The sequence below is a fragment of the Panthera uncia genome, chromosome A2, assembly GCF_023721935.1.
Source record: "Panthera uncia isolate 11264 chromosome A2, Puncia_PCG_1.0, whole genome shotgun sequence".
Lineage (NCBI taxonomy): Eukaryota > Metazoa > Chordata > Mammalia > Carnivora > Felidae > Panthera > Panthera uncia.
The window spans coordinates 13,633,440-13,660,553 of NC_064816.1; the positions used below are offsets into that span (position 1 = coordinate 13,633,440).

Here is a 27,114-nt window from a genome sequence, read left to right on the forward strand (position 1 = left end):
CAATACCATGAAGATCCATCATGAAATATTTCTTTGTTTTGTTTTGTTTAATTAAAAAAAATTTTAATGTCCATTTATTTTTGAAGGAGAGATGGGCCCGTAAGGGGCAGAGAGACAGGGAAACACAGAACCCGAAGCAGGCTCCAGACTCTGAGCTGTCAGCACAGAGCCTGACGCAGGGCTCAAACCCACGAACTGTGAGATCATGAAGGAAGTCAGATGCTTAACCGACTGAGCCACCCAGGCATCCCTATTCAAATTTTTTTTTTTTTAACGTTTATTCATTTTTGAGAGACAGAGAGATAGAGCACAGTAGGGTGGGTCAGAGAGAGAGGGACACACAGAATCTGAAGCAAGGTCCAGGCTCTGAGCTGTCAGCACAAAGCCTGTTGCGAGGCTCGAACTCACGAACTGTGAGATCATGACCTGAGCTGAAGTTGGACGCTTAACCAACTAAGCCACCCAGGTGCCCCTAATTTTTTTTAATGTTTAATTATATTAGAGAGAGAGAGAGACAGAAACAGAGCATGAGCAGGGGAGGGGCAGAGAGAGAGGGAGACACAGAATCCGAGGCAGGTTCCAGGCTCTGAGCTGTCAGCACAGAGCCTGATGCAGGGCTTGAACTCATGAACCGTGAGATCATGACCTGAGCTGAAGTCGGATGCCTAACCAATTGAACCACCCAGGTGCCCCATGAAGTATTTCTTTGAACTAATAGGGTTCCCCACCAATGTCAGTCCCACCAAATGACTGAGCAGTTCTCAACCAGAGTGTGAAGGTTGTAGATGATAAAGACTGAGGACCATCACAGATCAAAGGAGACTAAGGAGACAGGATGACTAAATGCAACGTGGGAGGGTGGACCAGAGAAAAGGCATCAGGGCAAAGGCTGGGGAAATCCGAATACAGTCTGTTGGTCAGTGCAAGAACACTGTACCAAGGTTAATGTCCTGGTTTTGATCACTGTGCTACGGTCCTACTGTGCTAGAGGAGGCTGGGAAAAGGGTATAGGAGAACTCTCTTGCCATTTTTCAACTTTTCTGCAAATCTAAAATTAATTCAAAATAAAATGTTTCTTTTTTTTTTTTAACAAAAGGATTGGCAGTGGCAGAAGACTTCCGTGGGGATTACTTTGAATACTTAAAACAACTAAAATCAGGGGCGCCTGGGTGGCTCAGGCAGTTGGGCAGCTGGCTTCAGCTCAGGTCACGATCTCACAGTCTGTGAGTTCGAGCCCCGCGTCAGGCTCTGTGCTGACAGCTCAGAGCCTGGAGCCTGCGTCCAACTCTGTGTCTCCCTCTCTCTCTGTCCCTCCCCTGCTTGCTCTGTTTCTGTCTCTCTCTCAAAAAATAATAAACATTAAAAAACAAAAACAAATAATCTCATTAGTATTCTACTTTTCTAAATCTATCATCTTTTCTTTAAAAAACTTTTTTTATTTTGAGAGCGTGAGTAGGGGAAGGGCAGATACAACGGGAGACGGAGGATCCCAAGCAGGCTCTGCACTGTCAGCACAGAGCCCGACCAAGGGCTCAAACCCACAAACCGTGAGATCGTGGCCTGAGCTGAGATCAAGAGTTGGGTGTTTAACAGACTGAGCCACCCAGGTGCCCCTCATCTTTTCCTTTTCCAAAACAATGGAATGCCACAGTGCCTCTTAGGTCTTCCTTAAGAACAATGCAGCTGCTCGTTACTCATTGGCAACAGTATTTCTCCAGTTACAAACTGCAAAATTAATCCATGCGATACACGGATACATCAAAAAGCAGGGCACTGATGAGACAGAAAGGACGCATCTGGACCGTCTACTGCCAGAGAGAGACGTGACAGGCAAGATGGCCCACGACATGCGTCAGGCCGCGTCAGGACCAGATCAGAGGGTGCATGATTGTCATGGTCCCAGATCCACAAAAAAAAAAAAAAAAAAAAAAAAAAAGTCTTCTCAATGGCCTACCTGTCTTTTCCTTGATCTCACAGAGCACACTGAAGAGAGCAGGCTTCATCCGATGGCAATTCAGAGCATGCTTTCTGAAAGAGAAACAACAGAAGAGAGTGTGAGAGACAGAAGAGTCATCCTGTTCAGGAAAGTAAAGATCTTTCATATTGACCCTGCCGGTTCTATTGAAAATTGCTCTTACGAAGTGACAGTACAAAAGCATTTCCTATGACTTCCATTTTGTAAAATTCCAATGGAGCAATACACAAATATTCAAAACATTTCCTTTACATGTGTGTTTTTTTTTTTTAATGTTTATTTATTTTTGAGAGAGAGAGCACAAGTGAGGAAGGGACAGAGACAGAGGGGACACAGGACCTGAAGTAGGCTCTGTGCTGGCAGCAGTGAGCCTGACGTGGGGCTTGAACTCAAACTCAAGATTGTGACCTGAGCCGAAGTCGGACACTCAACCGCCTGAGCCACTCAGGTGCCCCTCCATGAAAAATTTTAAACAATGCAAATTTAAATAATGCAAATAACTTGTCAAGGACTACGAACTTTTGGGGCACGTGGGTGGCTCGGTAGGTTAAGCATCCGACTCTTGATTTCGGCTCAGGTCATGATCTCACTGTTATGGGATCGGGCCCCATGTCAGGCTCAGTGTGGTGCACGGAGCCTGCTTGGGATTCTCTGTCTCTCCCTATCTCTCTGCCCCTCTCCCCTGCTGTGCTCTCTCTCTCTCAAAATAAACATAAAAAAAAAAAAACCCCAAAACAACCCTATGAACTTTCAAGATCCAGTGATTTCAAAGCTGTGTTCACACTATTGCCCTGTCATGGCACTTTGATGCATAAGCAGAAATTCCAGCCATCCTACCCCAGTGTCCTGAGATGTTAACTTAGTAGGTGTTTACTGAGCAGCCTCTATGTGCCATACACCATTCCAGTGTCACAGACACAGACACATGAGGTTCCTACCCACGTGGCAGTTAAGAGGGAGGGAGGGAGAGACACCAAACGCACACACAAACGAGATAACCACGAGCCACGGCAGGTGCATTGTGGCAACAAACTAGAGTGATGGGTAGAAGGAGTTTGAATGTCTCTGATGTGACCTCAATGCTGAGATCAGAATGACAAGAAGTCAGGCAGGAAACGAGAGGCTGAAGAGAGTAATAATTTAGATTGAGTTACCAGCCAGTGCAAAGGCTAAGTGAGAACACGCTTGGCTTTTTAAGAGACCAGGATGCTGTAGAGTAAGGGGTGAGGGAGAGAGCCAGGAGGTGAAGTTAGGCAAGGGGGAGTCACCTAGAAGAGACTTGTCAGTCAGGGGAACTACTCTGGCTTTTGTTCCTGGTGATGGGAATGGTGGTTTGGCAGAAGAACGGCTTCCAAAGATGTCCATGTGCTAATCCTCAGAATATGTTACACTGGAAAAAGAACTCTGTGGCTGTGATTAAGGTTAAGGACCTTGAGATGGGGAGATTAGCCTGGATTACCCAGATGGGCCCGATCTAATCATACAAGTCCTTAAAAGTGGACAACCTCTTCTAGCTGTGTTCAGAGAGAGATACAGTGACACGGAGTCAGAGACACTATGCTGTTGGCTCCGAAGACAGAGGAAGAAAACTGCAAGCCAAGAAATGCAGGTGGCTTCAACAAGCTGGAAAAGGCAAGGAAATGGACTCTTCCCCTGTGGCCTCCAGAAGGAAGGCGGCCCGACTTCAGCTCAGGTCATGATCTCACAGCTTGTGAGTTGAAGCCCCGCATCGGGCTCTGTGCTGACAGCTCAGAGTCTGGAGCTTGCTTCGGATTCTTTGTCTCCCTCTCTCTCTCTCTCTCTCTCCCCTTTCAAAAATAAACATTAAAAAAAAAGTTTTGGGGTGCCTGAGTGGCTCAGTCAGTTAGGCGTCCGACTTCAGCTCAGGTCATGATCTCACTGTTAGTGAGTTTGAGCCCCGTGTCAGGCTCTGTGCTGACAGCTCGGAGGCTGGAGCCTGCTTAGGATTCTGTGTCTCCCCCTCTCTCTCTGCCCCTCCCCGGCTCACACTCAGTCTCCGTCTCTCTCAAAAACAAACAAACATTAAAAAAAATAAATACAATTTAGTGGCTTTTCGGAAATTCACAATGTTTAATCATCACCACTGTCTATTTCCACAACACTGTCACCACCCCCCTGAAGAAATCCTGTTCCCATTAGCAGTCATTCCCCATTCTCCTCTCCTCCCACCCAGCAACCACCAATCTTTTGGTCTCTATAGGTTTGTCTCTGGACAAATGTCTCCTGGACATTTCATATAAATGGAATCACAGAGTATGGGACCTTATCTGCCTTTCCCATAGCATGTTTTCATGGTTCTTCCAAGTTTTTGTGTATCAGTGCTTCATCCCTTTTTAAGGCCAAATAATATTCCATTGTATGAATAACTTTCGTTTGTCCATTTATCAATTGATGCACTCTTGGGTTGTTTCCACTTTTGGCTGTTATGAATAATTCTGCTATGAACATTCACGCGTAAGTTTTTATGTGACCGTGTGTCTAGGGAGAATCGCTGAGTCATATGGTAACTCTGTTTAACCTCTTGAAGAAATGCCAAACTTTTTTTTTTTTAATGTTTATTTTTTTATTTTTGAGAGAGAGAGCAGGGGAGGGGCAGAGAGAAGGGGAGAAAGAGAATCTCAAGCAGACTCTATGCTGTCAAGTGCAGGGCCTGATGCAGGGCTCGATCACGAACCATGAGCCAAAATCAAGAGTTGGACACTTAGGGGTGCCTGGGTGGCTCAGGCGGTTAAGCGTCTGACTTCAGCTCGGGTCACGATCTCACAGTTCAAGGCCCATGTCAGGCTCCTGCTGTCAGCACAGAGCCCACTTTGGATCCTCTGTCCCCCTTTCTCTCTGCTCCCCCCACTCTCGCGTGTTCTCTCTCAAAAATAAACAAACGTTAAAAAAAAAAAAAAAGAGCTGGACACTTAACCGACAGATCTACTCAGGTGCCGCGAGGAAATGACAAAATTTTATAAAGTGGCTGCACCATTTTCCATTCTCATCAGCAACTAATTAAGATTCTAATTTCTCCGCAACCTCACCCAAACTCATTGTCTTTTTTACTATAGCCACACCAGTGGGTGTGAGGCAGTATCTCATTACGGTTTTGATTTATATTTCTCTAAAGACTATTGACATCGAGCATCTTTTCAGGTGTTCATCGGCCATTCTTTTTTGGGGAAATACCTATTCAAATTCTTTGCTCATTCTTTAATTGGGTGATGTCTTTTTTATTGTTGAGTTGTATGAGTTCTTTATATTTTCTGGATACTAGACTCTTAATATATGATTTGCAAGTTTTTTCTCCCATTCTGTGAGTTGTCTTTTTACTTTCTTGATAGTATCATTTGAAGCACAAAAGTTTTTCATTTAGTGAAATCCAACTTATCTATTACTTTGTTGCTTGTGCTTTAGGCATATCTAAAAAAATGTTACTTAATTCAAGGTTATGAAGATTTATGCCTATGTTTTCTTCTAAGAGTTTTACAGGGTTAGCTCTTACTTAGGTATTTGATCCATTTCATTTTTGTATACGGTGTTAGGTAAGGATTCAAATGCATTCCTATTTTTTTTTTTTTATTTACTTTTGGGAGAGAGAGAGGAGCTGAGAGAGAGGGAGATAGAGAATCTGAAGCAGACTTGGAGCTGTCAGAGCAGACCCCAGTAGGGGGCTCAAACCCACAAACCATGAAATCATGGCCCGATCCGAAGTCAGGTACTTATGACTGACCCCATCAAATTAATTATTTTCCATGTGCAGATCCACTTTTCCAGACCATTTGTTGAAGACACCATTCCTTCCCCACTCAATGGTCTTAGCACCCTTGTAGAAAATCAATTGGCTATATATATATATATATATATATATATATATATGGGTTTATTCCTGCATTTTCAACTCTATTCCATCGATCTATTGCCTATCTTCAAGTGAACTGCATTTTTAAAAGATCACCGTGGCTGCTCTGAGACCAGAATGGAAGGCAAGGGGTGGAATGCTAGTCTGAAGGCTACTACAGCTGGAATAGTCCAGAAATACTGCTGGCTTAGTTTAATTATGGTACTAGACATAAAAAGCAGATAGATCTTGGGCTGCCTGGCTGGCTCAGTCAGTGAAGCATGCAACTCGATCTGGGCGTCCTGAGTTTGAGCCCCATGTTGGGCATGGAGACTACTTTAAAAAAAATAGGTAGGTCTCTGACTACAGCAATGAAATCAACAGGACCTCCTGATAAACTGGTGTGGGATTGGGGGAAAGAGGAGATTCAAGGATAACTACTACTAGCTTTTGCATGAAAGGAGACACCATTAACTGCCACAGGGGAGACTGGAAGGCAGCAGGTTTAGGGAAGAAGGGTCTGGAAAGCAGAGCTGTGCTTTGATCGGGTTACACTTGAGATTGCTAGGAGCTACCCAAGAGGAGGTATCAGATAGGTAGCCAGGCACATGGACATGGCCTCAAGGTTGGAGATAAGCAATATAAAGATGGGGAGTCCTGGGCATAGAGGTGGCACTTTAAGCCACAAGATTTGAGGAAAGCATCATAAGGGGTAGATAGAAAGGAGTCCATGCCCCAGACCCAGGCCCGTGGACTTCTATAAGTCAAGCAGAGAAAAGCCTGCAGAAAAGACAGGGACCGAATTGCCAGTGAGGAGGAACCAAGAAAAACAGTTTCCAGGAGAAAAGAGCAATCTGTGAGAAATACTTCTAAGAGGCAAAGCAACAGAAGAATCCAGAAGAGACCTTGGATTTAGCCACAAGGAGGTCATCGATGACTCAGCAGAGGGAGAAGGTTGGGAGAGAATGCGTGGAGAAGAGGAAGTAGAAGCAGCAACCTCAAATAAAAGAGAGTCAAGAAATGCAGGAGGTGTTTAAAGAAAAGGTGTGTAGTATGTTTTGTTTTTCCTCTGTATTTTATGATGCTTTGACATCCTGGGGCCGGGAGAAACTGTCCCTCCCAGCACTAGCTAATTCCAGATATACCAAACAGCTTGCCTGAGAGCATGCCTTTCCTACAAATCCAAATCCTAAGCCCATATGCGTAACCACCTTCTTTATCTACCTCTCAGCACCGGCCAATACTTCTCCTGCCCTAAATTTCCAGATGGCCAGCTAACAATTAGCGACCGCTATCGCCCAGAGCCTGCCAGAAGTATTTACACTGCCCAATCTTAAACTTGCTCAAACTCACCTGCCCTGGTTTGCCCATTCCTTCCCTTGGAAATCACACTAAAGATTCTGAGCCATGCTTTCCCTGCACTCCTTCTTTCTCCTGACGGACTTGGGTGCTTCCCAGTACGGCCCTGCCTCCTCCCCTGGGGAACTGTAAGTAATAAACTTCTTTCAAAGTTGTCTCTATGTCTGTCATCTTACCTTGACTAATTAAAACAAATCCCTGGGGCGCCTGGGTGGCTCAGTCGGTTGAGCGTCCGACTTCGGCTCAGGTCATGATCTCATGGTCTGTGAGTTCGAGCCCGCGTCAGGCTCTGTGCTGACAGCTCGGAGCCCGGAGCCTGCTTCGGCTTCTGTGTCTCCCTCTCTCTCTCTGCCCCTCCCCTGCTCATGCTCCGTCTCTCTCTGTCTCATAAATGGATAAAACATTAAAAACAATAATAAAAAATAAAACAAATTCCCAGCTACAAATCAAGATGCGGGGGACAGTCAAGGGACGTTTTTGGTTGTTGTTCTTTGTTGTTAAAGACAGGAGACACTTGCACGTTTAGACACCAAACAGCCAGTCTAGAGGGAGAACATGATAACACAAGAGAGTGAGCATAACTGTAATTGTAATGGTGTGTCCATGTGTCAAAACTTCTGTGAACTCTGAGGAAGTACCATGCCATCTATTTTAACATTTGCTGTTATTGTGACTTTAAATCTCGTAATGCTATCATCTAAGTACCCATTATTAAAAGACACTGCCAAGGCTGGATAGTGTACCTGAAAATTGGTAACTTCATGACTGAAGTCAAATATGATGAACGCTACGAGGAAGGCCAGACATCTGCCACAGCTCCCTACATCGTCAGTCTACAGGAGCCTCCTTGTTTCTAGGTGCCTTCCAAATTCATCACGCACCCCCCCCCCCGTGGGATGCCTTTCAAAAGGCTAGAGTTGGGGTGCAGGAATCAGGTCCCCGTCTCTGAACCTCAAATATGAAAATGTTTGTGGGGGTTGAGATTTGATCTTCTGCAAATCTAAACCCAAATATTAATCTTTCTTATGCAGTGCACGGTAACTGATCACACAGGATATTCAGCCTGGAATGTTTTCCTTCTATAGAGGCAGTAGTACCATTAATGAAATGGATTCCAGCTACAGCTTGTTATCTTCTGTAAATGTAATTCTAAAAATGCGAGGAAAGAAAATGAAGTCAGCCGTTCTGCTTCCTAAAGGGAACTTCAGGAATGTTTATCCCCAGCTCAGTTTTCTGCTTAATAAAACATCGTATTGCAGATACAGGTATAAAGTAACTTAAAAAAAATTTTTTTTTAATGTTTATTTTTGAGGGGGCGGGGCAGGGGCAGAGAAAGAGACACACAAAATCTGAAGCAGGCTCCAGGCTCTGAGGTGTACCCCCAACGTGGGGCTTGAACTCATGAACCACAAGATCATGACCTGAGCCAAAGTCAGACGGCTCAACTGACTGAGCCACCCAGGCAGGCACCCCTAAAGTACCTATAATGCACTCAAAGTATTTCACAGGAGTTTTTGTGGTTTATTATGAAAAGTAAACAAATGTCTAAGCTTTGGGCATGATCTTGGCCTAGAGGTGATCAAGCAGCTGACAGCAAACCATCAATGACGATGTAAATAAAGTGGGGACAGTCCAGCACATTCACAGCATTACCAAAGGGGATGAACTTATGTGATGGACATTCTGAAGGTGACTCCCAATGAGTATAATCCTCTTTCCTTGTTCGGGCAGAACCTGTGACTTGCAAAGTGGCAAAGATGATGAGACAGTCTTTCCCATGCTTATGTTACATTATCTACAGCTCCATCTAAGCAGACTAGACAGCATCACCTGTGGGCCCTGAAGCCAGCTGCCATGTGGTGAGAGCTGGTGGCAGAACTACAGGTAGCCCCAGCTGTCAGCTAGCAAGAGAACAGGAACCTCAGTCCCATAACTGCAAGGAACTGAACTCTGCCAACAATCCCACAAGATGGAAGAGAACCCTAAGCTCCAGATAGGACCACAGCCCAGCCAGCATCTTGACTATAGCCTTGGGAGACCCTGAGCAGAGGTCCCAGCTCAGCTGTGCCCAGATTCCTGACCCATGGAAACTGAGATCGCAAATGTTATGTTGTTTCAAACCGCTAGGCTTACTTTTAAAAAATTCTTTAAAAAAAAGAGAGGAGGCACCTGGGTGGCTCAGTTGGTTAAGTATCTGACTTCAGCTCAGGTCATGATCTCACAGTTCGTGAGTTCAAGCCTCGCACTGGGGTCTGTGCTGACAGCACAGAGCCTGCTTGAGACTCTCTATCTCCGTCTCTCTCTCTCTGCTCCTCCCTGACTCACTTGCCTTCTCTCTCTCAAAATAAATAAATAAACTTCAAAAATCCTTTAAAAATTACCACTAGGGGGGCGCCTGGGTGGCTCAGTCAGTTAAGCATCTGACTTCGACTCAGGTCATGATCTCATGGTTTGTGGGATCAAGCCCTGCATCAGGCTCTGTGCTGACAGCCTGGACCCTGCTTCAGATTCTGTGCCTCCCTCTCTCTCTGCCCCTCCCCCACCCTGTCTCTCTCTCTCTCAAAAAAAAAAATGAATAAATGTTAAAAAAATAAGTAAAGATACTTTTGAGGCTCTTTCTAAACTAAATTAAAACAAAGCAACACTGTGAATATCCTTTTAAAACCAATGCTAAGAAATCTATAGCAAAACTGAGTCATATAAGAATCACTCCAGAAAATGAAAGCACAGAGGTTTATCCTCTCTAACCTCATTTATTCAATATTTATAGGACTTTGGAACAACTATATGCTGGTCACTATATCAGGAGAAAGGAACATGGAAATGAAAAGAACATAAGCCACATTCTGGATTCTACTACCAGTATATTATAGCTCCTAATTTTAGCTGGAACTTACTTTTACTTTTCCAAATTATGGAACAATCTACTTTCCTTAACAAGGTATCATTTTAAATTACCAGGGAATTTAAAGATTTATTGAGATTTAAAGATATACTGAGATATATTCTTCTTCATAGAACAGGATACTTCTTGAAAAATCTTCCCTGAGAGCAATAATGATTCTAATGCCTTAACCAAAGATGGAATCAGATCTCCTTAATTATTCTCATTTCTAGAAAGATTTGTTCAGCTGACAAAAACAGTCAACAATATTATGTACCTCCCAGAGACAGACCTAGGTACAGAACAAAAATTAGAAGACATGATGGGGTACATGGGTGGCTCAGTTGGTTCAGCATCCAACTTCGGCTCAAGTCATGATCTCACAGTTCGTGAGTTTGAGCCCCACGTAGGGCTCTGTGCTGACAGCTCAGAGCCTGAAGCCCGCTTCGGATTCTGTGTCTTCCTCTCTCTCTGCCACTCTCCCGCTCGCACGCTCTCTCAAAAATAAATAAACATTAATTTTTTTTTTTTTTAAATTAGAAGACATGAATTCTTAATAGAACTTCGATGGAAAGCCTAGAAATTCACAGAGGGTCCCAAGTTCCAGGAAGGAACAGCAGCCCAGGACTCAGAGGCCAGCATTTCAAAATAAGGTTCTCTGTAACAGTGAAATTGGGAAAAATCAATCCATTAACGGAAGCCATCAATCACTGGTAAAGGTCACTCTAAAAGCAAACACAAAAGCAAAAAACCAAAAATGGTTAGATGAGTCGGGGTTGAGATTATATATGGATATCCAAGGTCAACCATGGAAATTATTACAGTAATTTAGCAAAATGAAACCTTGGATCAGGAGCTAGTTTTGGCACTAAAAAAGGGGGGGCGGAATTCTTTCACATGACACAAGAAAACAATCTGCAGAACTTGAATAAAGGAATGACCTTTAAAATGAATAAATTTAAGTCTGTGAAAAGCTCATTATAATGTCCTTATTTCTTAATTTGTCCCTGGACTGGTTATAATCAATACTACTGCTAAATTTCTTACTCAAAACCACAACTTCTGGTCTCTCCCCTGCTCAAAAAGGTGGTGTGACTTCTCACTGCCTGCTTTAATAAATTCTAGCCCCTTAGCAAGGCATTCAAGGCTCTTCACCAGCTTCTCTTTGACCCTCTCCCTCCTCTGTACTTGGGGAAGTCCTACTCCTCTTTTACGTGCAAGACTCTGATGGGTGGCCTGTCCCATCCTGGATTCCTTACTCCTCCCCTGCTCCATTCCCTTTATTTATTTTTAAAAAATTTTAACCTTTATTTATTTTTGAGGGGGAGAGAGAGAGAGAGAGAGAGAACATGAGTGGGGGAGAGGCAGAGAGAGAGGGAGACACAGAATCTCAAGTAGGCTCCAGGCTCTCAGGTGTCAGCCCAGAGCCTGACACAGGGCTTGAACTCATGAACCATGAGATCATGACCCCAGCCAAAATTAGACGCTTAACCAACTGATCCACCCAGGTGCCCCTGTGAAACTTTTCTAAAATATTCTGCATGTTGCTTTACTTAATAAAACCACTTCAAAAGGGATTTTGCTGTGACCCTAGATTTTAGATAGCTTTTAGGAAATTGTTTTAAAACCAACAAAATTCGGGGCACCTGGGTGGCTCAGTCGGTTGGGCGTCCGACTTCGGCTCAGGTCACGATCTCGCGGTCCCTGAGTTCGAGCCCCGCGTCGGGCTCTGGGCTGATGGCTCAGAGCCTGGAGCCTGCTTCCGATTCTGTGTCTCCCTCTCTCTCTGCCCCTCCCCCGTTCATGCTCTGTCTCTCTCTGTCTCAAAAACAAATAAAACGTTAAAAAAAAATTTTTTTTAAACCAACAAAATTCAACTCTTAGGGAAAGTACTCCAAAGACAGCAAGACTTTCCTTTGGCACTAGACCAAGCCAAGCTAAGCATGTTAATCCTAAGAGCAAAGCTAAAACCTACAAGCAGGCTAAGAAGAGAGTGCTGTCACTAAGTGGGTGGGATCTAATGAACCTTAAGATTGATGAAAAGAAAAACTTCAACTCTGAAATTCTACTTCCCAGGTTTGGACAAGTAGATCCCATCTGGCTAACACTATCTAGCTTTGGGAAATTCCAAACCATAAATTCCTCCTCTGACTCCCCACATGCTTTGAACAGGCATGCTGAAAACCAAATGCTCACTGACATGCATTCCAGAACTAGAATACTAAATACAGGGACATAGATCTTTAGAAAAGGGGCACACCATTCAGTTGACAGTTTATGCTTTGCCACTTGTGTAAGTTCTAAAGATAGTCAAAATTAGATCTTTTTTTTTTAATGTTTTTTTATTTATTTTTGAGACAGAGAGAGACAGAGCATGAATGGGGGAGGGGCAGAGAGAGAGGGAGACACAGAATCAGAAGCAGGCTCCAGGCTCTGAGCCATCAGCCCAGAGCCTGATGCGGGGCTTGAACCCATGGACCGCAAGATCGTGACCTGAGCTGAAGTTGGACGCTTAACCGACTGAGCCACCCAGGCGCCCCATAGATCATCTCTTTTTATTTAACAACTAAAATTTATTCCATATTATAGGCAATGTCAATCTGCAGAAATACCGGAGGAATTAAGAAAGTCATACATATTTCAACTAGCAGAAAATATCTAGCATGTCGTATATGTAAAAGTCAAATTAAAAAATTCAGGGCACCTGGATGGCTTAGTTGGTTAAGCATCTGACTTCGGTTCAGGTCATGATCTCATGGTTTGTGGGTTCGAGCCCTGTGTCAGGCTTCGTGCTGACCGCTCAGAGCCTGGAGCCTGCTTCAGATTCTGTGTCTCCCTCTCTTTCTGCCTCTCCCCGACTCGCCCTCTGTCTCTGTCTCTGTCTGTCTCTGTGCCTCCCTCTCTTTCTGCTCCTCCCCCACTTGCCCTCTGTCTCTCTCTCAAAAAAATAAATATTAAAAAAAATATATATGGGGCACCTGGTGGCTCAGTCAGTAAGCATATGACTTCAGCTCAGGTCACAATCTCATGGTTAGTGAGTTCGAGCCCCGTATGGAGTTCTGTGCTGATAGATCAGAGCCTAGAGCGTGCTTCAGATTCTGTGTCTCCCTCTCTCTCTGCCCCTCCTCCGATGGCGCGCTGTCTCTGTCTCTCTCTTTCTCAAAAATAAATAAACATTAAAAACATAAAAACCAAATAAAAGAAAAAATTCAGAGAGGGGTGCCTGGGTGGCTCTGTCGGTTAAGCGTCCAACTTCGGCTCAGGTCTTGATCTCATGGTTTGTGAGTTTGAGCCTCACATTGGGCTCTGTGCTGACAGCAGAGTCTGCTAGGGATCCTCTGTCCCCCATCTCTCTCCGCCCCTCCCCCACCCATTCTCTCTGTCTCAAAATAAACTTTAAAAAAGAAAAAATTCAGAGAAATCTTTTCCTAAGAAAAATTATGAAGGTCTTTAATTGGAGTAGTACCTGTTATGTTGCCTAAAAGCCAACTTCTAAATGTGATCTTTATAGTTTCAAATACATCACCCCATATACCAAATTGCCTGCTTCTAAACAAATACAACAGTGACCATTCTCCATCATATCTTTATTCACTATATATAAAGGGTTTTTGCCCTAAGAACCTATTCCCATCCCCCAGCAGTCACTTGCTATTACACTCAAGTTCTACAAACACAAATCTGGGCTGTGGTTTTTTGTTTTTAATTTTTTTAATGTTTATTTTTGAGAGAGAGACAGAGTGTGAGCAGGGGAGGGTCAGAGAGAGGGAGACACAGAATCTGAAGCAGGCTCCAAGCTCTGAACTGTCAGCACAGAGTCCAATGCAGGGCTCAAACTCACAAACCGTGAGATCGTGACCTGAGCCGAAGTTGGACACTTAACTAACTGAGTCACCCAGGCACCCCTGGGCTGTGGTTTTATAGACACTATAAAGGAAATACAGAAACCACCCTGGAACTTCCACAACCTGATTTCCTTAGGCTGAAAATGTAAACAGACCCTGAAACAACAGGGTGTTATGGCCCCAAGCCAAGATTTTCATTAAGAAGAAAAAAAAAAATCAACTATTTCCTGAATTTTATCTGTTCATTTTGAATGTTCTTTCCATATTAAGTAGGCAAAACAATGCTAATATGTGACCCTTGTGATTAATTTAAAATCCATTATGCCCACCAACACAACTTAGGCTCCAAAATAAATTCATTTGTCAGATTAACCAACTACTATGTAAACTGATTCATGAAAATAGGAATAAATGGGACACTATTATCTCCACTCTTGAGAGCCCGACCTCTCCAAGTGTGGTTTGGGATCCAATGCACTGGCACCCTTGGGAGCTTGTTAGAAATGTGGACTCTTGGGCTCCATTGGGACCTGCTACATTAGGACTTCCATTGCAATAAGATTCCCACAGAAATTTTCTCCATGTCCAGCCTGGGAAGAACTGCTCTAAAGCACCACTATCCAGTATTTTCTGCAATTCTGGAAATGTTTTCTATCTGTCCTCATATGGTAGCCACTCGTTACATGTAGCTACTGAGCACTTGAAATGTAGCTAGTGCGACTGAGAGACTGTTTAATTTTATTTAACTGTAATTCATTTTAATATAAAAAGACACATAGAGGGGCGCCTGGGTGGCTCAGTCGGTTGAGCGTCTGAGCATCCGACTTTGACTCAGGTCATGATCTCACGGTTTGTGGGGTCGAGCCCCGCATAGGGCTCTGCGCTGACAGCTCAGAGCCTGGAGCCTGCTTCAGATTCTGTGTCTGTCTGTCTGTCTCTCTCTCTCTCTCTCTCTCTGCCCCTCGCCTGCTCGCACTCTGTCTCCGTCTCTCTCTCTCTCAAAAATAAATAAACATTAAAAAAAGTTTTTTTAATAAAAAATAAAAATAAAAGACACATAGTGAGTGACTACCACATTGACTGGTACAGCTATCTGGGGAGTCAGTGTGTACCTACAAGCAAAGGGTCAAGAAGTGACCACTGCAGCCAAACCCGCCAATCCAGCAACACATAACACAATTCACGCAGAACGACTTGAAGGCCAGTCCTCTTCAGCTGCCTCTCCCAGAACATCAGGTATGGAGCATGAATTTCCAGTAACATTTTTTTTTAATTTATTTTGAGAGAGAGAGAGAGCACAAGTGGGGCAGGAACAAGAGAGGGAGAGAGAATCCCAAGCAGGTTCTGCACTGTCAGCACAGAGCCTGATGCGGGGCTCGAACCCATGAACTGTGAGATCATGACCTGAGCTGAAATCAAGAGTTGGATGCTTAACTGTCTGAGCCACCCAGGTGCTCCTGGAGAATGAATCTCCAGATGACACTGTGACCATTCTGCTTCCTTTCTCCATCAGGTTTCCAAAATTAACCCCTCGGCTCTAGAGTTTTCATACTAATTTCTTAGAAATCTCACTACTAGATAAAAAAGGAGTCGATCAGCCTTTGATAAGAGGCAGCTTCCTGGCTCTGAGTCCTGAGGATCCCCGAGGGTATGGTGCCTGAACAAACCGGTGGGAGTGGGGAGTGGGAGAGGGCCCAGAGCTTGCAACAGATTTTTATGACTCAAACACTGGGTAAAGACCCTGGGAGGAGGGAAGAATTTTGGAGCCTGACAGTCTTGACAAAAGAGCCCTCATAATAACCCTCATAAACCCCTCATAAAGGTAGTCATAGAAGCAAATGAAATAACCTATGTAGAAACTGTAAAATGTTGTAAAATTTATTGTTATAAAAAAACAAGGCTATGCATGATAGAGCAAAATAGTCAGAGTGCCTGGGTGGCTCAGTAGGTTAAGTGTCTGACTCAATTTCCGCTCAGGTCATGATCCCACAATTCATGGGAGAGAGCCTCATTTCGGGCTCCGTGCTGACAGTGCAGAGTCTGCTTGGGATTCTCTCTCTCTCTCTCTCTCTGCCCCTCTCCCTGCTCATGCTCTCTTTCTCAAAATAAATAAACTTAAAAAAAAAAAAAAAAAGACAAAATACTCAGACAAACCTTGGCAAATGAGATAAAATTTTCTACCTTACTGGTTTCATACAAAAAAAGGGGCACCTGGCTGGCTCAGTCGGTAGAGCATGTGACTCTTGATCTCAGAGTTGTGAGTTCAAGTCCCATGGTGGGTATAGAGATTACTTAAAAATAAAATCTTAAGGGGCGCCTGGGTGGCTCAGTCACTTAAGCGTCCAACTTCGGCTCGGGTCATGATCTCACGACTCGTGACTTCAAGCCCGGCGTTGGGCTCTGTGCTGACAGCTCAGTCTGCTAGGGATCCTGCTTCGGATTCCGTGTCTCCCTCTCTCTCTCCGCCCCTCCCCTGTTCACGCTCTGTCTCTCTCAAAGAGGAATAAACTTAAAAAAAAAATTTTAAATAAAAACAAAATCTTAACAAGAAAGAAAGAAAGAAAGAAAGGAGGACATCATCAGTAAACAGTTCCAAATCAGAAAATGCAGAACTGCCCCTTCTCGAGGAAGAGCTTAGAATATAGCTGAAGGTCAGAAGATCATTCAAGAAGACTGGTTATCCCTCACGTAGTAGAAAGTACCCAGTTGACTCAGGCTCAATCTAAACTAAGACAGTATATTCCAAAGTCCCCACACTCCACTATCTGTGTAGCCCAGAGGAAGAACAATACACAGTTCACTATTCTAAGACTATTCAGCTACAATGACAAAATGAACAACGCACAAGCATTTGCAGCTGCCTTTGAATAATGAAGGTTTAAGGAGAGTAGGTGTGCTTTCCCTCTTTAAACACACCTGTGGGGCACCTTGCGTGGCTGAGTCGATTAAGCATCCGATTTCAGCTTAGGTCACGATCTCATGGCTCGTGGGTTCGAGCCCCACATCGGGCTCTGGGCTGACAGCTTGGAGCCTGGAGCCTGCAGCCTGCTTCGGATTCTGTGTCTCCCTCTCTCTTTGCCCCTCCCCTGCTCACACTCAGTCTGTCTCAAAAATGAATAAATGTTAAAAAAAAAAAAAATTAAAACAAGAACAAAACACATTTGTGGTGACCAGATAGTTTGAAAGGGCCTCACATCTGAGATGAAAAATTCTTTCTTGCTAGACAGTTGAGCTAAACTGACTCCAGGGCCTATGAAGGGGTCAGCAGGGGTACTGAGAGAGGGCAGGGTCAGAGAGACTTGCAAAAGCCTCACCCAGTTGCCTGATCAGGACAGACAAGATCTGTTTCCCCTCTTGAGTTGGTCATCTACCAGGCTGCAGAGTTTACTATGAGGAAAAGACCCACCCAAGTTGTTTGCTCCAGAGAAGAACTAACAGTGCACTTGCGGACTGAAGACTGTGTCTGGAGTTGAGTGACTTTTAAATGACTTGGGTGAATTCAGGTAAAGGCTGCATCCAAAGAAACGGGGGGCAGATCTGAAGCTACCAAGTCTCAAAAGAAAAGCCCCAGGGGCCTTTTTACCTCAAAAAGAAGCCAGGAACCACTTACGCAACAATCAAGTTGTCATGCATGGATAATGCCTCACTATTCAATTTGCTAGTCTTAAAAGAAAAAAAAAAAAAAAAGCTGCCTTCAAGATTAGCAAGGAACGGGGTGCCTGGGTGGCTCAGTCAGTAAAACATCTGACTTCAGCTCAGGTCATAATTTCCCAGTTCATGGCTTCAAGCCCCGCGTCCGGCTCTGTGCTGACCGCTCAGAGCCTGGAGCCTCCTTCAGATGCTGTGTCTCCCTCTCTTTCTCTGCTCCTCCCCCACTCACGTCTGTCTCTCTCTCTCTCTCAAAAACAAATCTATAAATTTAAAAAGCATTTAAAAATTAAAAAAAAAAAAAAAAGGATACCAAGGAAGAGGGGTGCCTGGGTCACTCAGTTGGTTAAGTGTCAGACTGTTGGTTTGGGTTCAGGTCATGACCTCATGGTTTCATGAGTGCAGAGCCTGCTTGGGATTCTGTCTTCCTCTCTCTCTGCCCCTCTCTCACTTGCACTCTCTCTCAAAATAAATAAACTTGAAAGAAAAAAAAAAAGAATAGCAAGGAAGAGGTGGCTGATTGCACGCCATTCCAAAGCCTATCTAGGGGAAGTCTGGATTGCTATAAGAAAAACAAAACACAACAAAAAACCAGCAGCCATGGGGCTGTGATGGGGTGACAGATGCTTGAGGAAGGCCACACCTGAGCAGAGTTCACTCCTTAAGCAGCTCCCTACCTAGAAGAGAAGGAACTCAGGGAGCTCCACAAACACCCAAAGCACTGCCTCTGTGGTTCCTTGGGTGTGAAGAGCCCATTTCCCCCTCCTGAGCTTTCCAGAATCTTAAGTGTCACAAACTTTACTATATGCTCATTGTGCACAGTCCTGGGAATACACAGGAAAATATGACAAAGCCTCTGCCCTCAGACTAGCCTAGCAGACAGGGGATCACACAAGGGCACCCTCTCCTGGCCCAGCTCTTTTTTTCCAGGTGTCGGGGATCACCTCTATTCAGTGCACACCCATTACGACAACGATTTATAATTAGTCTCCCACACACCCTACTTCTCAATGAGCTCTGATGGGGCAGAGAAGGTCTTAGCCATCTTGGTTTCGCCAGCACCTAGCACAATGCCCCCCAAAGCAGAATGAACATAGGGAGGTGGGGGAGAACACTCTTAACTTTCCAGATAGAGGCTATGAACCTGCAGAGCGTGGACGATCCACAAGAAGCAAAGGAGACAAAGTCTGACGAACGATGCATGCCATATCCACCTTTTCTTCGCCTCCTCCTTCCCGTGGCTGCTGTTCACTTGGCTTTGGCATAACCCCTCCTCACTACGCGGCTCTACTGACTACACAGTCCATACCGCCAGACCCTGGCCCCATCCTCAGGGACCACCCTTCACCCCAAAGAATAGGCCCCATTCAACGAGGCCTCATCCTCCAAAAGGACTTCAGTCTTTCCTATTTTCTAATAACTTGAGAAGGCCCCAAACACAACGGGGGCTGCCTTGTGAAGCAGATGCTACCACTCCTCACTGGCTGACAAGCGGTGGGTGGAGGGAAGTAGGGCAGGTGGTCTTAAACCCGCTGTGATTTTTCCCGCTGCAACTGAAAGGAAATCCAAACTCCTTCCTGAGACGTGCAGGCCGCGTGCGATCTGGTTCCAACCTCTCTCCGAACTGAACCCAGGACTTTCAGTCTCTGGCTGCGTTTTCTTCCAGCTCTTTCTCACCTTGAGCCCTCTGAAAGTGCTGTGTCCTCTACACCTGACTTTGCACAGGATGCCGTCCCTTTTCGTAGAGTTCCCCTCACAAGGTGGACTTAGTTTTTGCTACTCACTTTCTCTTCCTCAAACTATGAGCTTGAGAGCAAGGGCTACGTCAGCACCCAGCTGGGTGTCCCACACATAGTTAAGTGTCTAATAAAACTTTGCTGATTTAATAAAACGGGGGCCTGTTTCTGATTCTGTGTCTCCCTCTCTCTCTGCCCCTCCCCCGTTCATGCTCTGTCTCTCTCTCTGTCCCAAAAATAAATAAAAAACGTTGAAAAAAAAATTTAAAAAAAAAAAAAAATGGGGCGCCTGGGTGGCGCAGTCGGTTAAGCGTCCGACTTCAGCCAGGTCACGATCTCGCGGTCCGTGAGTTCGAGCCCCGCGTCAGGCTCTGGGCTGATGGCTCGGAACCTGGAGCCTGTTTCTGATTCTGTGTCTCCCTCTCTCTCTGCCCCTCCCCCGTTCATGCTCTGTCTCTCTCTCTGTCCCAAAAATAAATAAAAAACGTTGAAAAAAAAATTAAAAAAAAAAAACGGGGGAACCGCCATCCCTCCACCCAGCTCCCCCACCATCCTTTTTTTCCGGATGGTTCCCGCACCAAGTCACCCCCATCACTTGCAACCTGCGTCCCACTGCCCACAACCCACTCTCCGTTTATCTGCCTTCACAACTTCCTACCTCGTAAACCCCACGAATGCATCCATTTAGCTGTCCATCTCTCGGCCCTTACACCCCCCAGCTCCCCTCTTAACCCTTTACATTCCATAAACCCCAAAACTGCTTTTCACCATATACCTCCCCATCCACAGACTCCCCTTAAACCCATCCCTCTCGCCCCAGGACAAGCTCCTAAAACCCATCACCTGCTGCTTAACCCCGTAAGCCTTTCAGTCCGTCGCATTTTAACCTCATAAATCCCTTCGGCCTCAGAACCCCCCCCCCCGCCCCGCTTTCAGTCCTCCCTGGGCCCCCACATCTCCCCTCCCAGCTCCCCGCCCAGAGATGCACCCCAAGCTCTCACTGTGCACCGTCCTCACTCCTCAGGCCCCCTGTCAACTTGGCCCTGGCCCCGCGGCCCGCCCCCTTCACTCCCGCGACTTTGGGCGGCCCAGGCCCCCGTCGAGCCCGCGCAGCACCTGGCCTGCGCCTCCTCCAGGCTCTGGTCGGTGATGGCCATGATCTGCTGCAGGACCTCGCCTGTGTCGGGGCCTGGTGGGGGCCCGGGCGGCGGGCGGCGCAGGGCCGGGAGAGGCGGCGCGGGGCGCTGCGGGCTCGGCGGGGAGTCCATGGGCGGCGGGACCGGGGAGGCGCCGAGGAGGAGCGGGCCCGCTCACGAAAGCGCCGCAGCCAACCACCGCCACCCGCGCGCACCGGGCGCGCGCTCGCCCAGGCCCCACCCCTCGCCGCCGCCGCCAGCCAACCGCCGCCAGCCAGGCCGCCGCGCACCGCCCACAGACACGCCCCTAACTGCCCCTCGCAACCGCCCGGGACTCCGTGGGGAGTTGCCGAGGCAACGGCTCTTCCCAGCCTCACGCTCCTCCTGGCCGAGGAAGGGCGACCACTGCTTCGCTCTGCTTCAGAGGCTCCCCCGCCCCCCCATGTCGGCCTCCCTCACCTGCTCAGAACGACTCCTGCTTAGAGACCTTAATCTTTCTTGGGGCCCCTCATGTCTCCTCAGAGCCCCCGCACCTCCCTCAGAGAGCTCCAGCATTTTTCCTCAAGAGACCGTCAAGTCTCCTCAGAGACCATCCCCGCTACCTCCTCACGCCCTCTACTCCCCACCAGAGCCTCCACTCCTCAACGGTCCCCACTCTTCCTCAGTGGCCCCCGTGTCCCAGACACCCCACCCCCCCGCCCTCCTCAGAGTACCCCACTCTTCAGGCCACCCCTTCCTTCTCAGAAATCCCTGTGATTCGCAGATCCTCGCCAACACTCACCATTCATCTCCAGAAGCCCTAACACCCAGTCCCCTAATGGTCCCCTGAGTCTCGCCCCCGTCAGACGGGCACTAGGGCTCCTGGCCTCCCTCCCGGCGCTTCCCTCTAGAGCCTTCCACGCGGGGTGCAGTTGTGTGTGGTGATGGTGGCTGGAAGGCTTGAAGTGAGTGATTGTCTCGGCTGCAGAAATCAATTCTCTCTTCAAGGTCTGGCTGACGAGTGATCGCCCGTTGAGTCACTCTCTCCATCTACTCCGGTCTGGGCCTCCAAAACCCTAGCACGCGGTCACTGAGCTACCGAAGGACGCTTCCTGAGGGTCTGCTCTGAGGTGTACCCACCCCAAGTAAGAGTGGATGTCCACAGGTCTTTTGTTTCAAACCATCAGACCTCACAGCGCCAGAGAAGGCTCATCGTGTGAGAGAAAAGCAACAGACTGGACGCGAATCACTCCTCCAAAGTCACAGGACCTGCTGGCGCCCGTTTTCTCTGAGGACAGATTCGAGACGCAGGCTCCTCAAGGGTCCTCAGTCTCTCCGGAAACCCTTCAGGGCAAGGCCCGTCTTCCCCTTGCCGCTGGAGAGGAAACACAGTCACCCCATCTGGTGTGACTGGCTCGGAGGACTCCAAAGAGGACGGCAGGGAATGGAAATGAGTGATGCGGGATGTGAGGAACCCCTTTGAAAGCTCCCCGCTTGAGGAAACCTGCCACTTGGCCCCAGTAAGAGGAAGTTGTGGCGACCATGACTGTTGTCAGGGGAACAGCTGTTGCCCTGTACGTGAAATCTCAAAGTCGTGTGCGATTTCGGTGTCTTTCAGAGAACAGTGGGGGCGCGGGGTTGAAAGCTTTAGGGACCAAAACTTGCATGGCGGAGACACCTACAGAAGAGGGAAAAATCGATGGGACAAGATGCCAAAGGAGACCAGAGGAGTGGGGGTTAGAGCCCGGAGGATACTAGCGCGAGAGCGGCCAGCTCAGAGCAAGTGAAACTTAAAACTGCCTTTGGGAGGCCACTTGGGGTCCCCAGCCCCATAGGAAGTGGCTTTGGCACCTAAAGTGACATGTCTGTCCAATGGGCCTGGAGTCCCGCAGAGGCAAGGGCTGCCTTTCATGGGCCTGTGCCCAGGCATATGGTGGGAGGGTCATCATCTCTGGAGATTTCAGGCCTCAGGCCCTAGAAGACATGCTGCCCACCTCGGATCCTGAAGTATCCAGCATCCCGGTTCATTCTGGCCGCCCCACAGAGCTGTCTTAGGGCAGGGGGAGTTTTCCCAAAGGGAAACCCAGCCCCATTCAGTGAAGAAGGGACCTAGATGTTTTTGGTTCTTCAGCAACGTGTGCTTTAGTGATTGAAGAATTTGGCCTCCAACGGGAGGCTTTTATTTAGCATGTGAACCTTAAGAGGCTATAACCTTGTATCCCCCTGCCCCCCCTTAAGCGGAAGCAGAGAATCCAGATTCTGGTCTACACTGTACCTAGCAGGGTGCCTTTATGAGCACCTGAGAGGGGGCTCATCATGGCATGTCTGAGCCTTGGGGGGCTGTGGGGTGAGATGAGGAAAACCAAGCTGAGGTTGTGACCAACTCTTGACTCTGTGGGGAATCCAAAGCCCTTTCCCCAGGTGCCTCTCTAGTCCCTTGATTCATCTCTGTGTCTTTTGAAGCTATGCAACCACAGGCCAGATGGCAACCCCTCTGAGCTCCTGTCCTGTGAAAGTAAGTGTCATACGTGCACCACAAGATGCAAGTGATGATTAAATAACGCAACTACAGTGCTTATCAGAGTGCCAGGCACATCAGAGGAGCCTGGGAAATGGCAACTCTAAAATCCTGCATCCTGCTCCATGGACCCTACTCCCCTTGGTCGGGGGGCAGGGAAGGGGATGGACACAGCTGACTATTAATAACCTGGACTCAGACGAAAGGGCAGGCAGGAGAAAGAGGGTTCACACAGGCCAGAGACCACTGTGGGCTCCAGAGGACAGAGACAGTTTGGGGGGGGGAGGTAAGTTCGAGGCAGGGGAACAGGCAGAGGAGACCGAGGCAAAGAGAATGGGTGTAAGACCTCCAACAAGAGAAATGGAGTGCGGCACCTGGCTGGCTCAGTCGGTAGAACACGCGATTCCTGATCTTGGGGTTGTGAGTTTGAGCCCCATGTTGGATGTAGAGATTACTTAAAAAAGAGAGAGTAACAGCCGTGCAGAGATCAGAGATGAAAGAGAACGGGGCTGAGGAGATCCCAGCCTAGCCTTAGCTGAGGCGGACAATTCTGGGACTCAGAGACGGGACTCTCTGAGTTGATGATAGAAAATGCTCTGGAGACCTCAGTGGAAAGACTTACTCCTTATATCATGCTCTCTCCCACAGACCCCCTCGATTCTAATAACGGACAGACAAGACCCCAGAGGCTGCAAGGGGCCACAAACCTTTTCCCAGATCACACTCAGCACCCCTCAGTCTGCGCCCCTAAAGAATCAGCTTCAGGCAGATGGTGCGTCCACGGTCCGTGTCACCCTGTCTCACTGGGCGGGGTGGCCTCATCTCTCCCATCTTTGACACCCACATCACCACAGACAAGGAAGCAGTCCACAGGGTTTACCAGGGATGTGTGGTAAAAATAGAAAATGTCAGTTAAAACCCCCAAAACCTGAGATGATTAATTAGCAGATTCCTGAACCCCATCTGACTTTTCTCCTGGGCATTTAGAGGTGACCCCATACCCCCAGGCCCCCGGAGCAGGCAGAGCTGTGTGCCTGGGGGAGACTGGCAGTGGAGCTGTGCCACGGCAGACTGGGGGTCTGCCTTTAAGTCTGTCCTGCAGATGGGGTAGAGCCAGGTGCGTCCACGAGTGGTCAGGGGCTACGATCTGGCATCTGCGGCACCCCAGTGAAGTCCCAGGTTGGCTAAAGGGTGGAGTCCATCAGGGGATGGCCATTCTCAGGAAGCACGATGCGAGTGCTGGCACCCGTTCGGGTGGAGGGTGCGTAGCGGGCAGACTCGTGCGTGGACCGGCGAAGGCACAGACAGCAGAGGAGGCGGCGGAAGGTGCGGCGCATCTCAGCATCTCGGCACGAGTACACCACGGCATTGACCAGTGAGTTGGCCTCAGCCAAGAGGAGGAAATACTTCTCCACAGCCAGAACATCGCAGGACTTGCAGTCCAGACCGTCCAGAAGCAGCACCACCTGGCCCGGCGTCCAGCAGACCACGAACGCCCCTGCAGGATGGAGCCTGAGGTAAGCAGAGCCGGCTAGCAGGGGGCCTGGCACCCACAGCTTAGAGCTCAGGGCTGGAGGGGTCTCTGGAGCTCAGACAACGGCCACTGTTGCAGGGCACGAGCGGCCGGACACGGTTCTCTGATCTGTCTGCCAGAGGGATACCTTTCCTAACCGGTACGCGGTAGATAGGGTGCTGGGCATTTCTACATGGAGGCTGGTTCTGTGGGGAAAAGGAGGTCACTGTGGGACAGGCCAGTTACTTGGGGCGGGGAGGGAGGGGATCGTAGGGAAGAGGCACTCTTTGATCTTGGGGTATGGGGGTGTATCCTCCCGGGATACACCTTGCCGCCTCCCCCACTCAGACTACTCAACAGCCAGACTGATCCCGTTCCTCCCTGCTAAGAACTCTTAAGGGCTTCTTCCCCCAGAACTCAGAACAAAATCTGACTCTTGCCTGTGCCCTTCGAGGCGATGCTGACCTTCTCTCTTGCTTCTCTCCAGCCACACCGGCCTCCTCTTTGGAGACACTGGCCCAGTCCTGCGGGGCTCTCACCTTCTGTCCCCTCTGCCTGGAACTCTTCCCTTCCCCAGCTTTCAGGTCTCTGCTCAGATGTCACCTCCTTGGAGAACATTCCCCACCCAAATCCTCCCCTCCCCTGTCTCGTGGGAGTTGGGTGGGGGAAGCAGGGGTCCTGCAACCCTGGGCCAGCTGAGGGCACTCACTCACCCAGAATGATGACAACGGTCTTGACCAGGCTGAGTGTGGTCTCTCGGTAGCGAGGGTGGCAGCTGACATGTTCTGCCATGCGCTGCACCCTCCGCCTCACATAGAAGAAAATGCGGGTGTAGACAGCCACCATGAGCAGGAAGACAAGCAGGCTGGACAGGGCCCAGACGGCCAGGTAGGAACGGCTGAGCAGGGGGGCCATGCGTGAGCAGCGGTCCAGGGCACAGAGGCAGTGCCAGAAGTGGGCGGGCAGCAGCCCCAGGCCCAGCGCGGCCACCCACACCCCCACGATGAGCATGACGACTCGGCCATGGGGCAGGCGGCTGTGCAGCTGCACGGCCATCACACTGCGGTGCCGCTCCACAGCGATGGCCAGCAGCGTGGCCACTGACGCCGTCAGGCTCGTGTCCAGCAGGCCCTGCCGCACAAACCAGCCCTCCACCGAGAGCCGCGCAGTGCGAGGGCCCGTGTGGAACATGAGGAAGAGGTAGGCCACACCGGCAAAGAGGTCAGCTGCAGCCAGGTTGCCCAGCAGGTAGTAAATGGGCTGGTGGAAGCGGCGGTTGGAGGCGATGGCCGCGATCACCAGCAGGTTGGTCAGCAGCACCAGCACGCTGACGGTCAGCCCCAGAGCCACCACAACTACATCCTTGGGCCGCCAGTGGGAGCTGAGCTCCTTGCCACTGTTGTTGTAGAAGAAGCCGATGGTCTCATTGTAGTAGCACTGGCCCATGCCGACCATCTGGGGGCACAGAGGGAGAGGTCAGCGCAGGTGGCATTTGTTGGAAGGATGCAGGAAGGAGCAGCGGCCAGAGGGGAGGGTCAGGACAGGAAGGGCAAGGGTCTCAAAGTCAGATGCCTCAGGGTAAAGTGGCCGTGGTGGAGACCAGGGTAACCTGGAAAAGCAAGCTACACGGTGGGAGTGCAGGGGGATGGGCAGCGGTTGCTTATTGACTACTAAGACGCTTACAAAGATATCTCCCAAATCAAATGGCTGGCTTTTTTTTTTTTCTTTTTTAATCTAAAGGAGAAAAATAAGGGGCGCCTGGGTGGCCCAGTCCGTTAAACGCCTGCTTTTGGCTCAGGTCATGATCTTGTGGTTTGTGGCTTCCAGCCCGGAGTAGGGCTCTGTGCTGACAGCTCAGAGCCTGGAGCCTGCTTCAGAGTCTGTATCTCTCTCTCTCTGCCCCTCTCCCAAAACAAATAAACATTAAAAAAAAATTTTTTTAATAAAAAAAATCAAATAAAGAAGCAAAATAAGCCAAACAAATAAAAACCCAACAAGAAATCATCTGCCCAAGCGCGGCCAACCTGTACTAGGGATGGGGGGAGGGAGGAACAAAGGGGGCGTGAGCTGTGAAAGTAAGTGAGGGAGGGTTTGGTGCTGGGATCATCGAAGGGAGCAGAGCGCAGGGGACGTGTGTGCGCAGGGTGGGGTCACCGCTGTCCGTGCGAGAGCTTGGAGGTGACCAGGTCTATCAGAGTTGGACAGCGAGGCCGCCCCAGAAGTTAGCTGGGCGGCGGGCTTTGCGCGCGAGCGCTCCCGAAGCGGGCGGGGCATCGGGCCTTTCTGAGTGGGTCGGAGGACCCTGGCACCCTCGCGGACAAAGGGGGCGGTCAGGGACGCTGCAGCCGGCCGGGCCTCCCGACGCCCCCAGGCTAGAGGAGGAGCTGGGGAAGAGGAGAGGAGGGGGACAAGGGGCGGGCCCGGGCCCCGCAGGCACGTGCCGCGCCCTACCTGGGACCCGCGCCCACCTACCACCGTCAGTACCCGCCTCACCTGGGCCGCCCGTCACGCCGCAGTAGGGGCGGCCTCCCCGGGGGTCGGGGCGGGCCCCAGCCCCATAGCCTGGTGACCGCGGCGGGGAGCGGAGGAGCGGCGGGGAGCGGAGGAGCGTCCGAGTGCGCTGGGCGCGGGCAGCCAAAAGAGCACGGGAGGCGGGGTCCCGCCCCTGCCTTGGCGC

The 27,114-nt window shown here is 48.8% G+C and overlaps 2 protein-coding genes across 3 annotated transcripts in view; both read right to left on the reverse strand.

The window, feature by feature from the left end:
• PBX4 (PBX homeobox 4) overlaps nt 1-20,790 on the reverse strand; it is a 43,722-nt gene extending 22,932 nt beyond the window's left edge. Inside the window, exons 1-2 of one of the 2 annotated variants that reach the window (XM_049642537.1) lie at nt 20,408-20,790; nt 1,955-2,028 (exon numbers count right to left, since the gene is read on the reverse strand). In XM_049642537.1, the coding sequence (XP_049498494.1) occupies nt 1,955-2,028; nt 20,408-20,559 (226 nt within the window). In that variant the 5' untranslated portion in view covers nt 20,560-20,790. Of the gene's footprint in view, nt 1-1,954; nt 2,029-16,823; nt 17,001-20,407 lie in introns of those variants that run through there. The other variant, XM_049642538.1, reaches the window with a different exon arrangement.
• A 3,228-nt stretch (nt 20,791-24,018) lies between these two features.
• Nucleotides 24,019-27,114, reverse strand: LPAR2 (lysophosphatidic acid receptor 2). Its single transcript, XM_049642540.1, has 3 exons — nt 26,931-27,114; nt 25,151-25,892; nt 24,019-24,422 (listed from the first exon to the last, which is right to left on the reverse strand). The coding sequence occupies exons 2-3, from the start codon at nt 25,890-25,892 to the stop codon at nt 24,109-24,111; spliced, it is 1,056 nt and encodes a 351-aa protein (XP_049498497.1). The 5' UTR covers nt 26,931-27,114; the 3' UTR covers nt 24,019-24,108.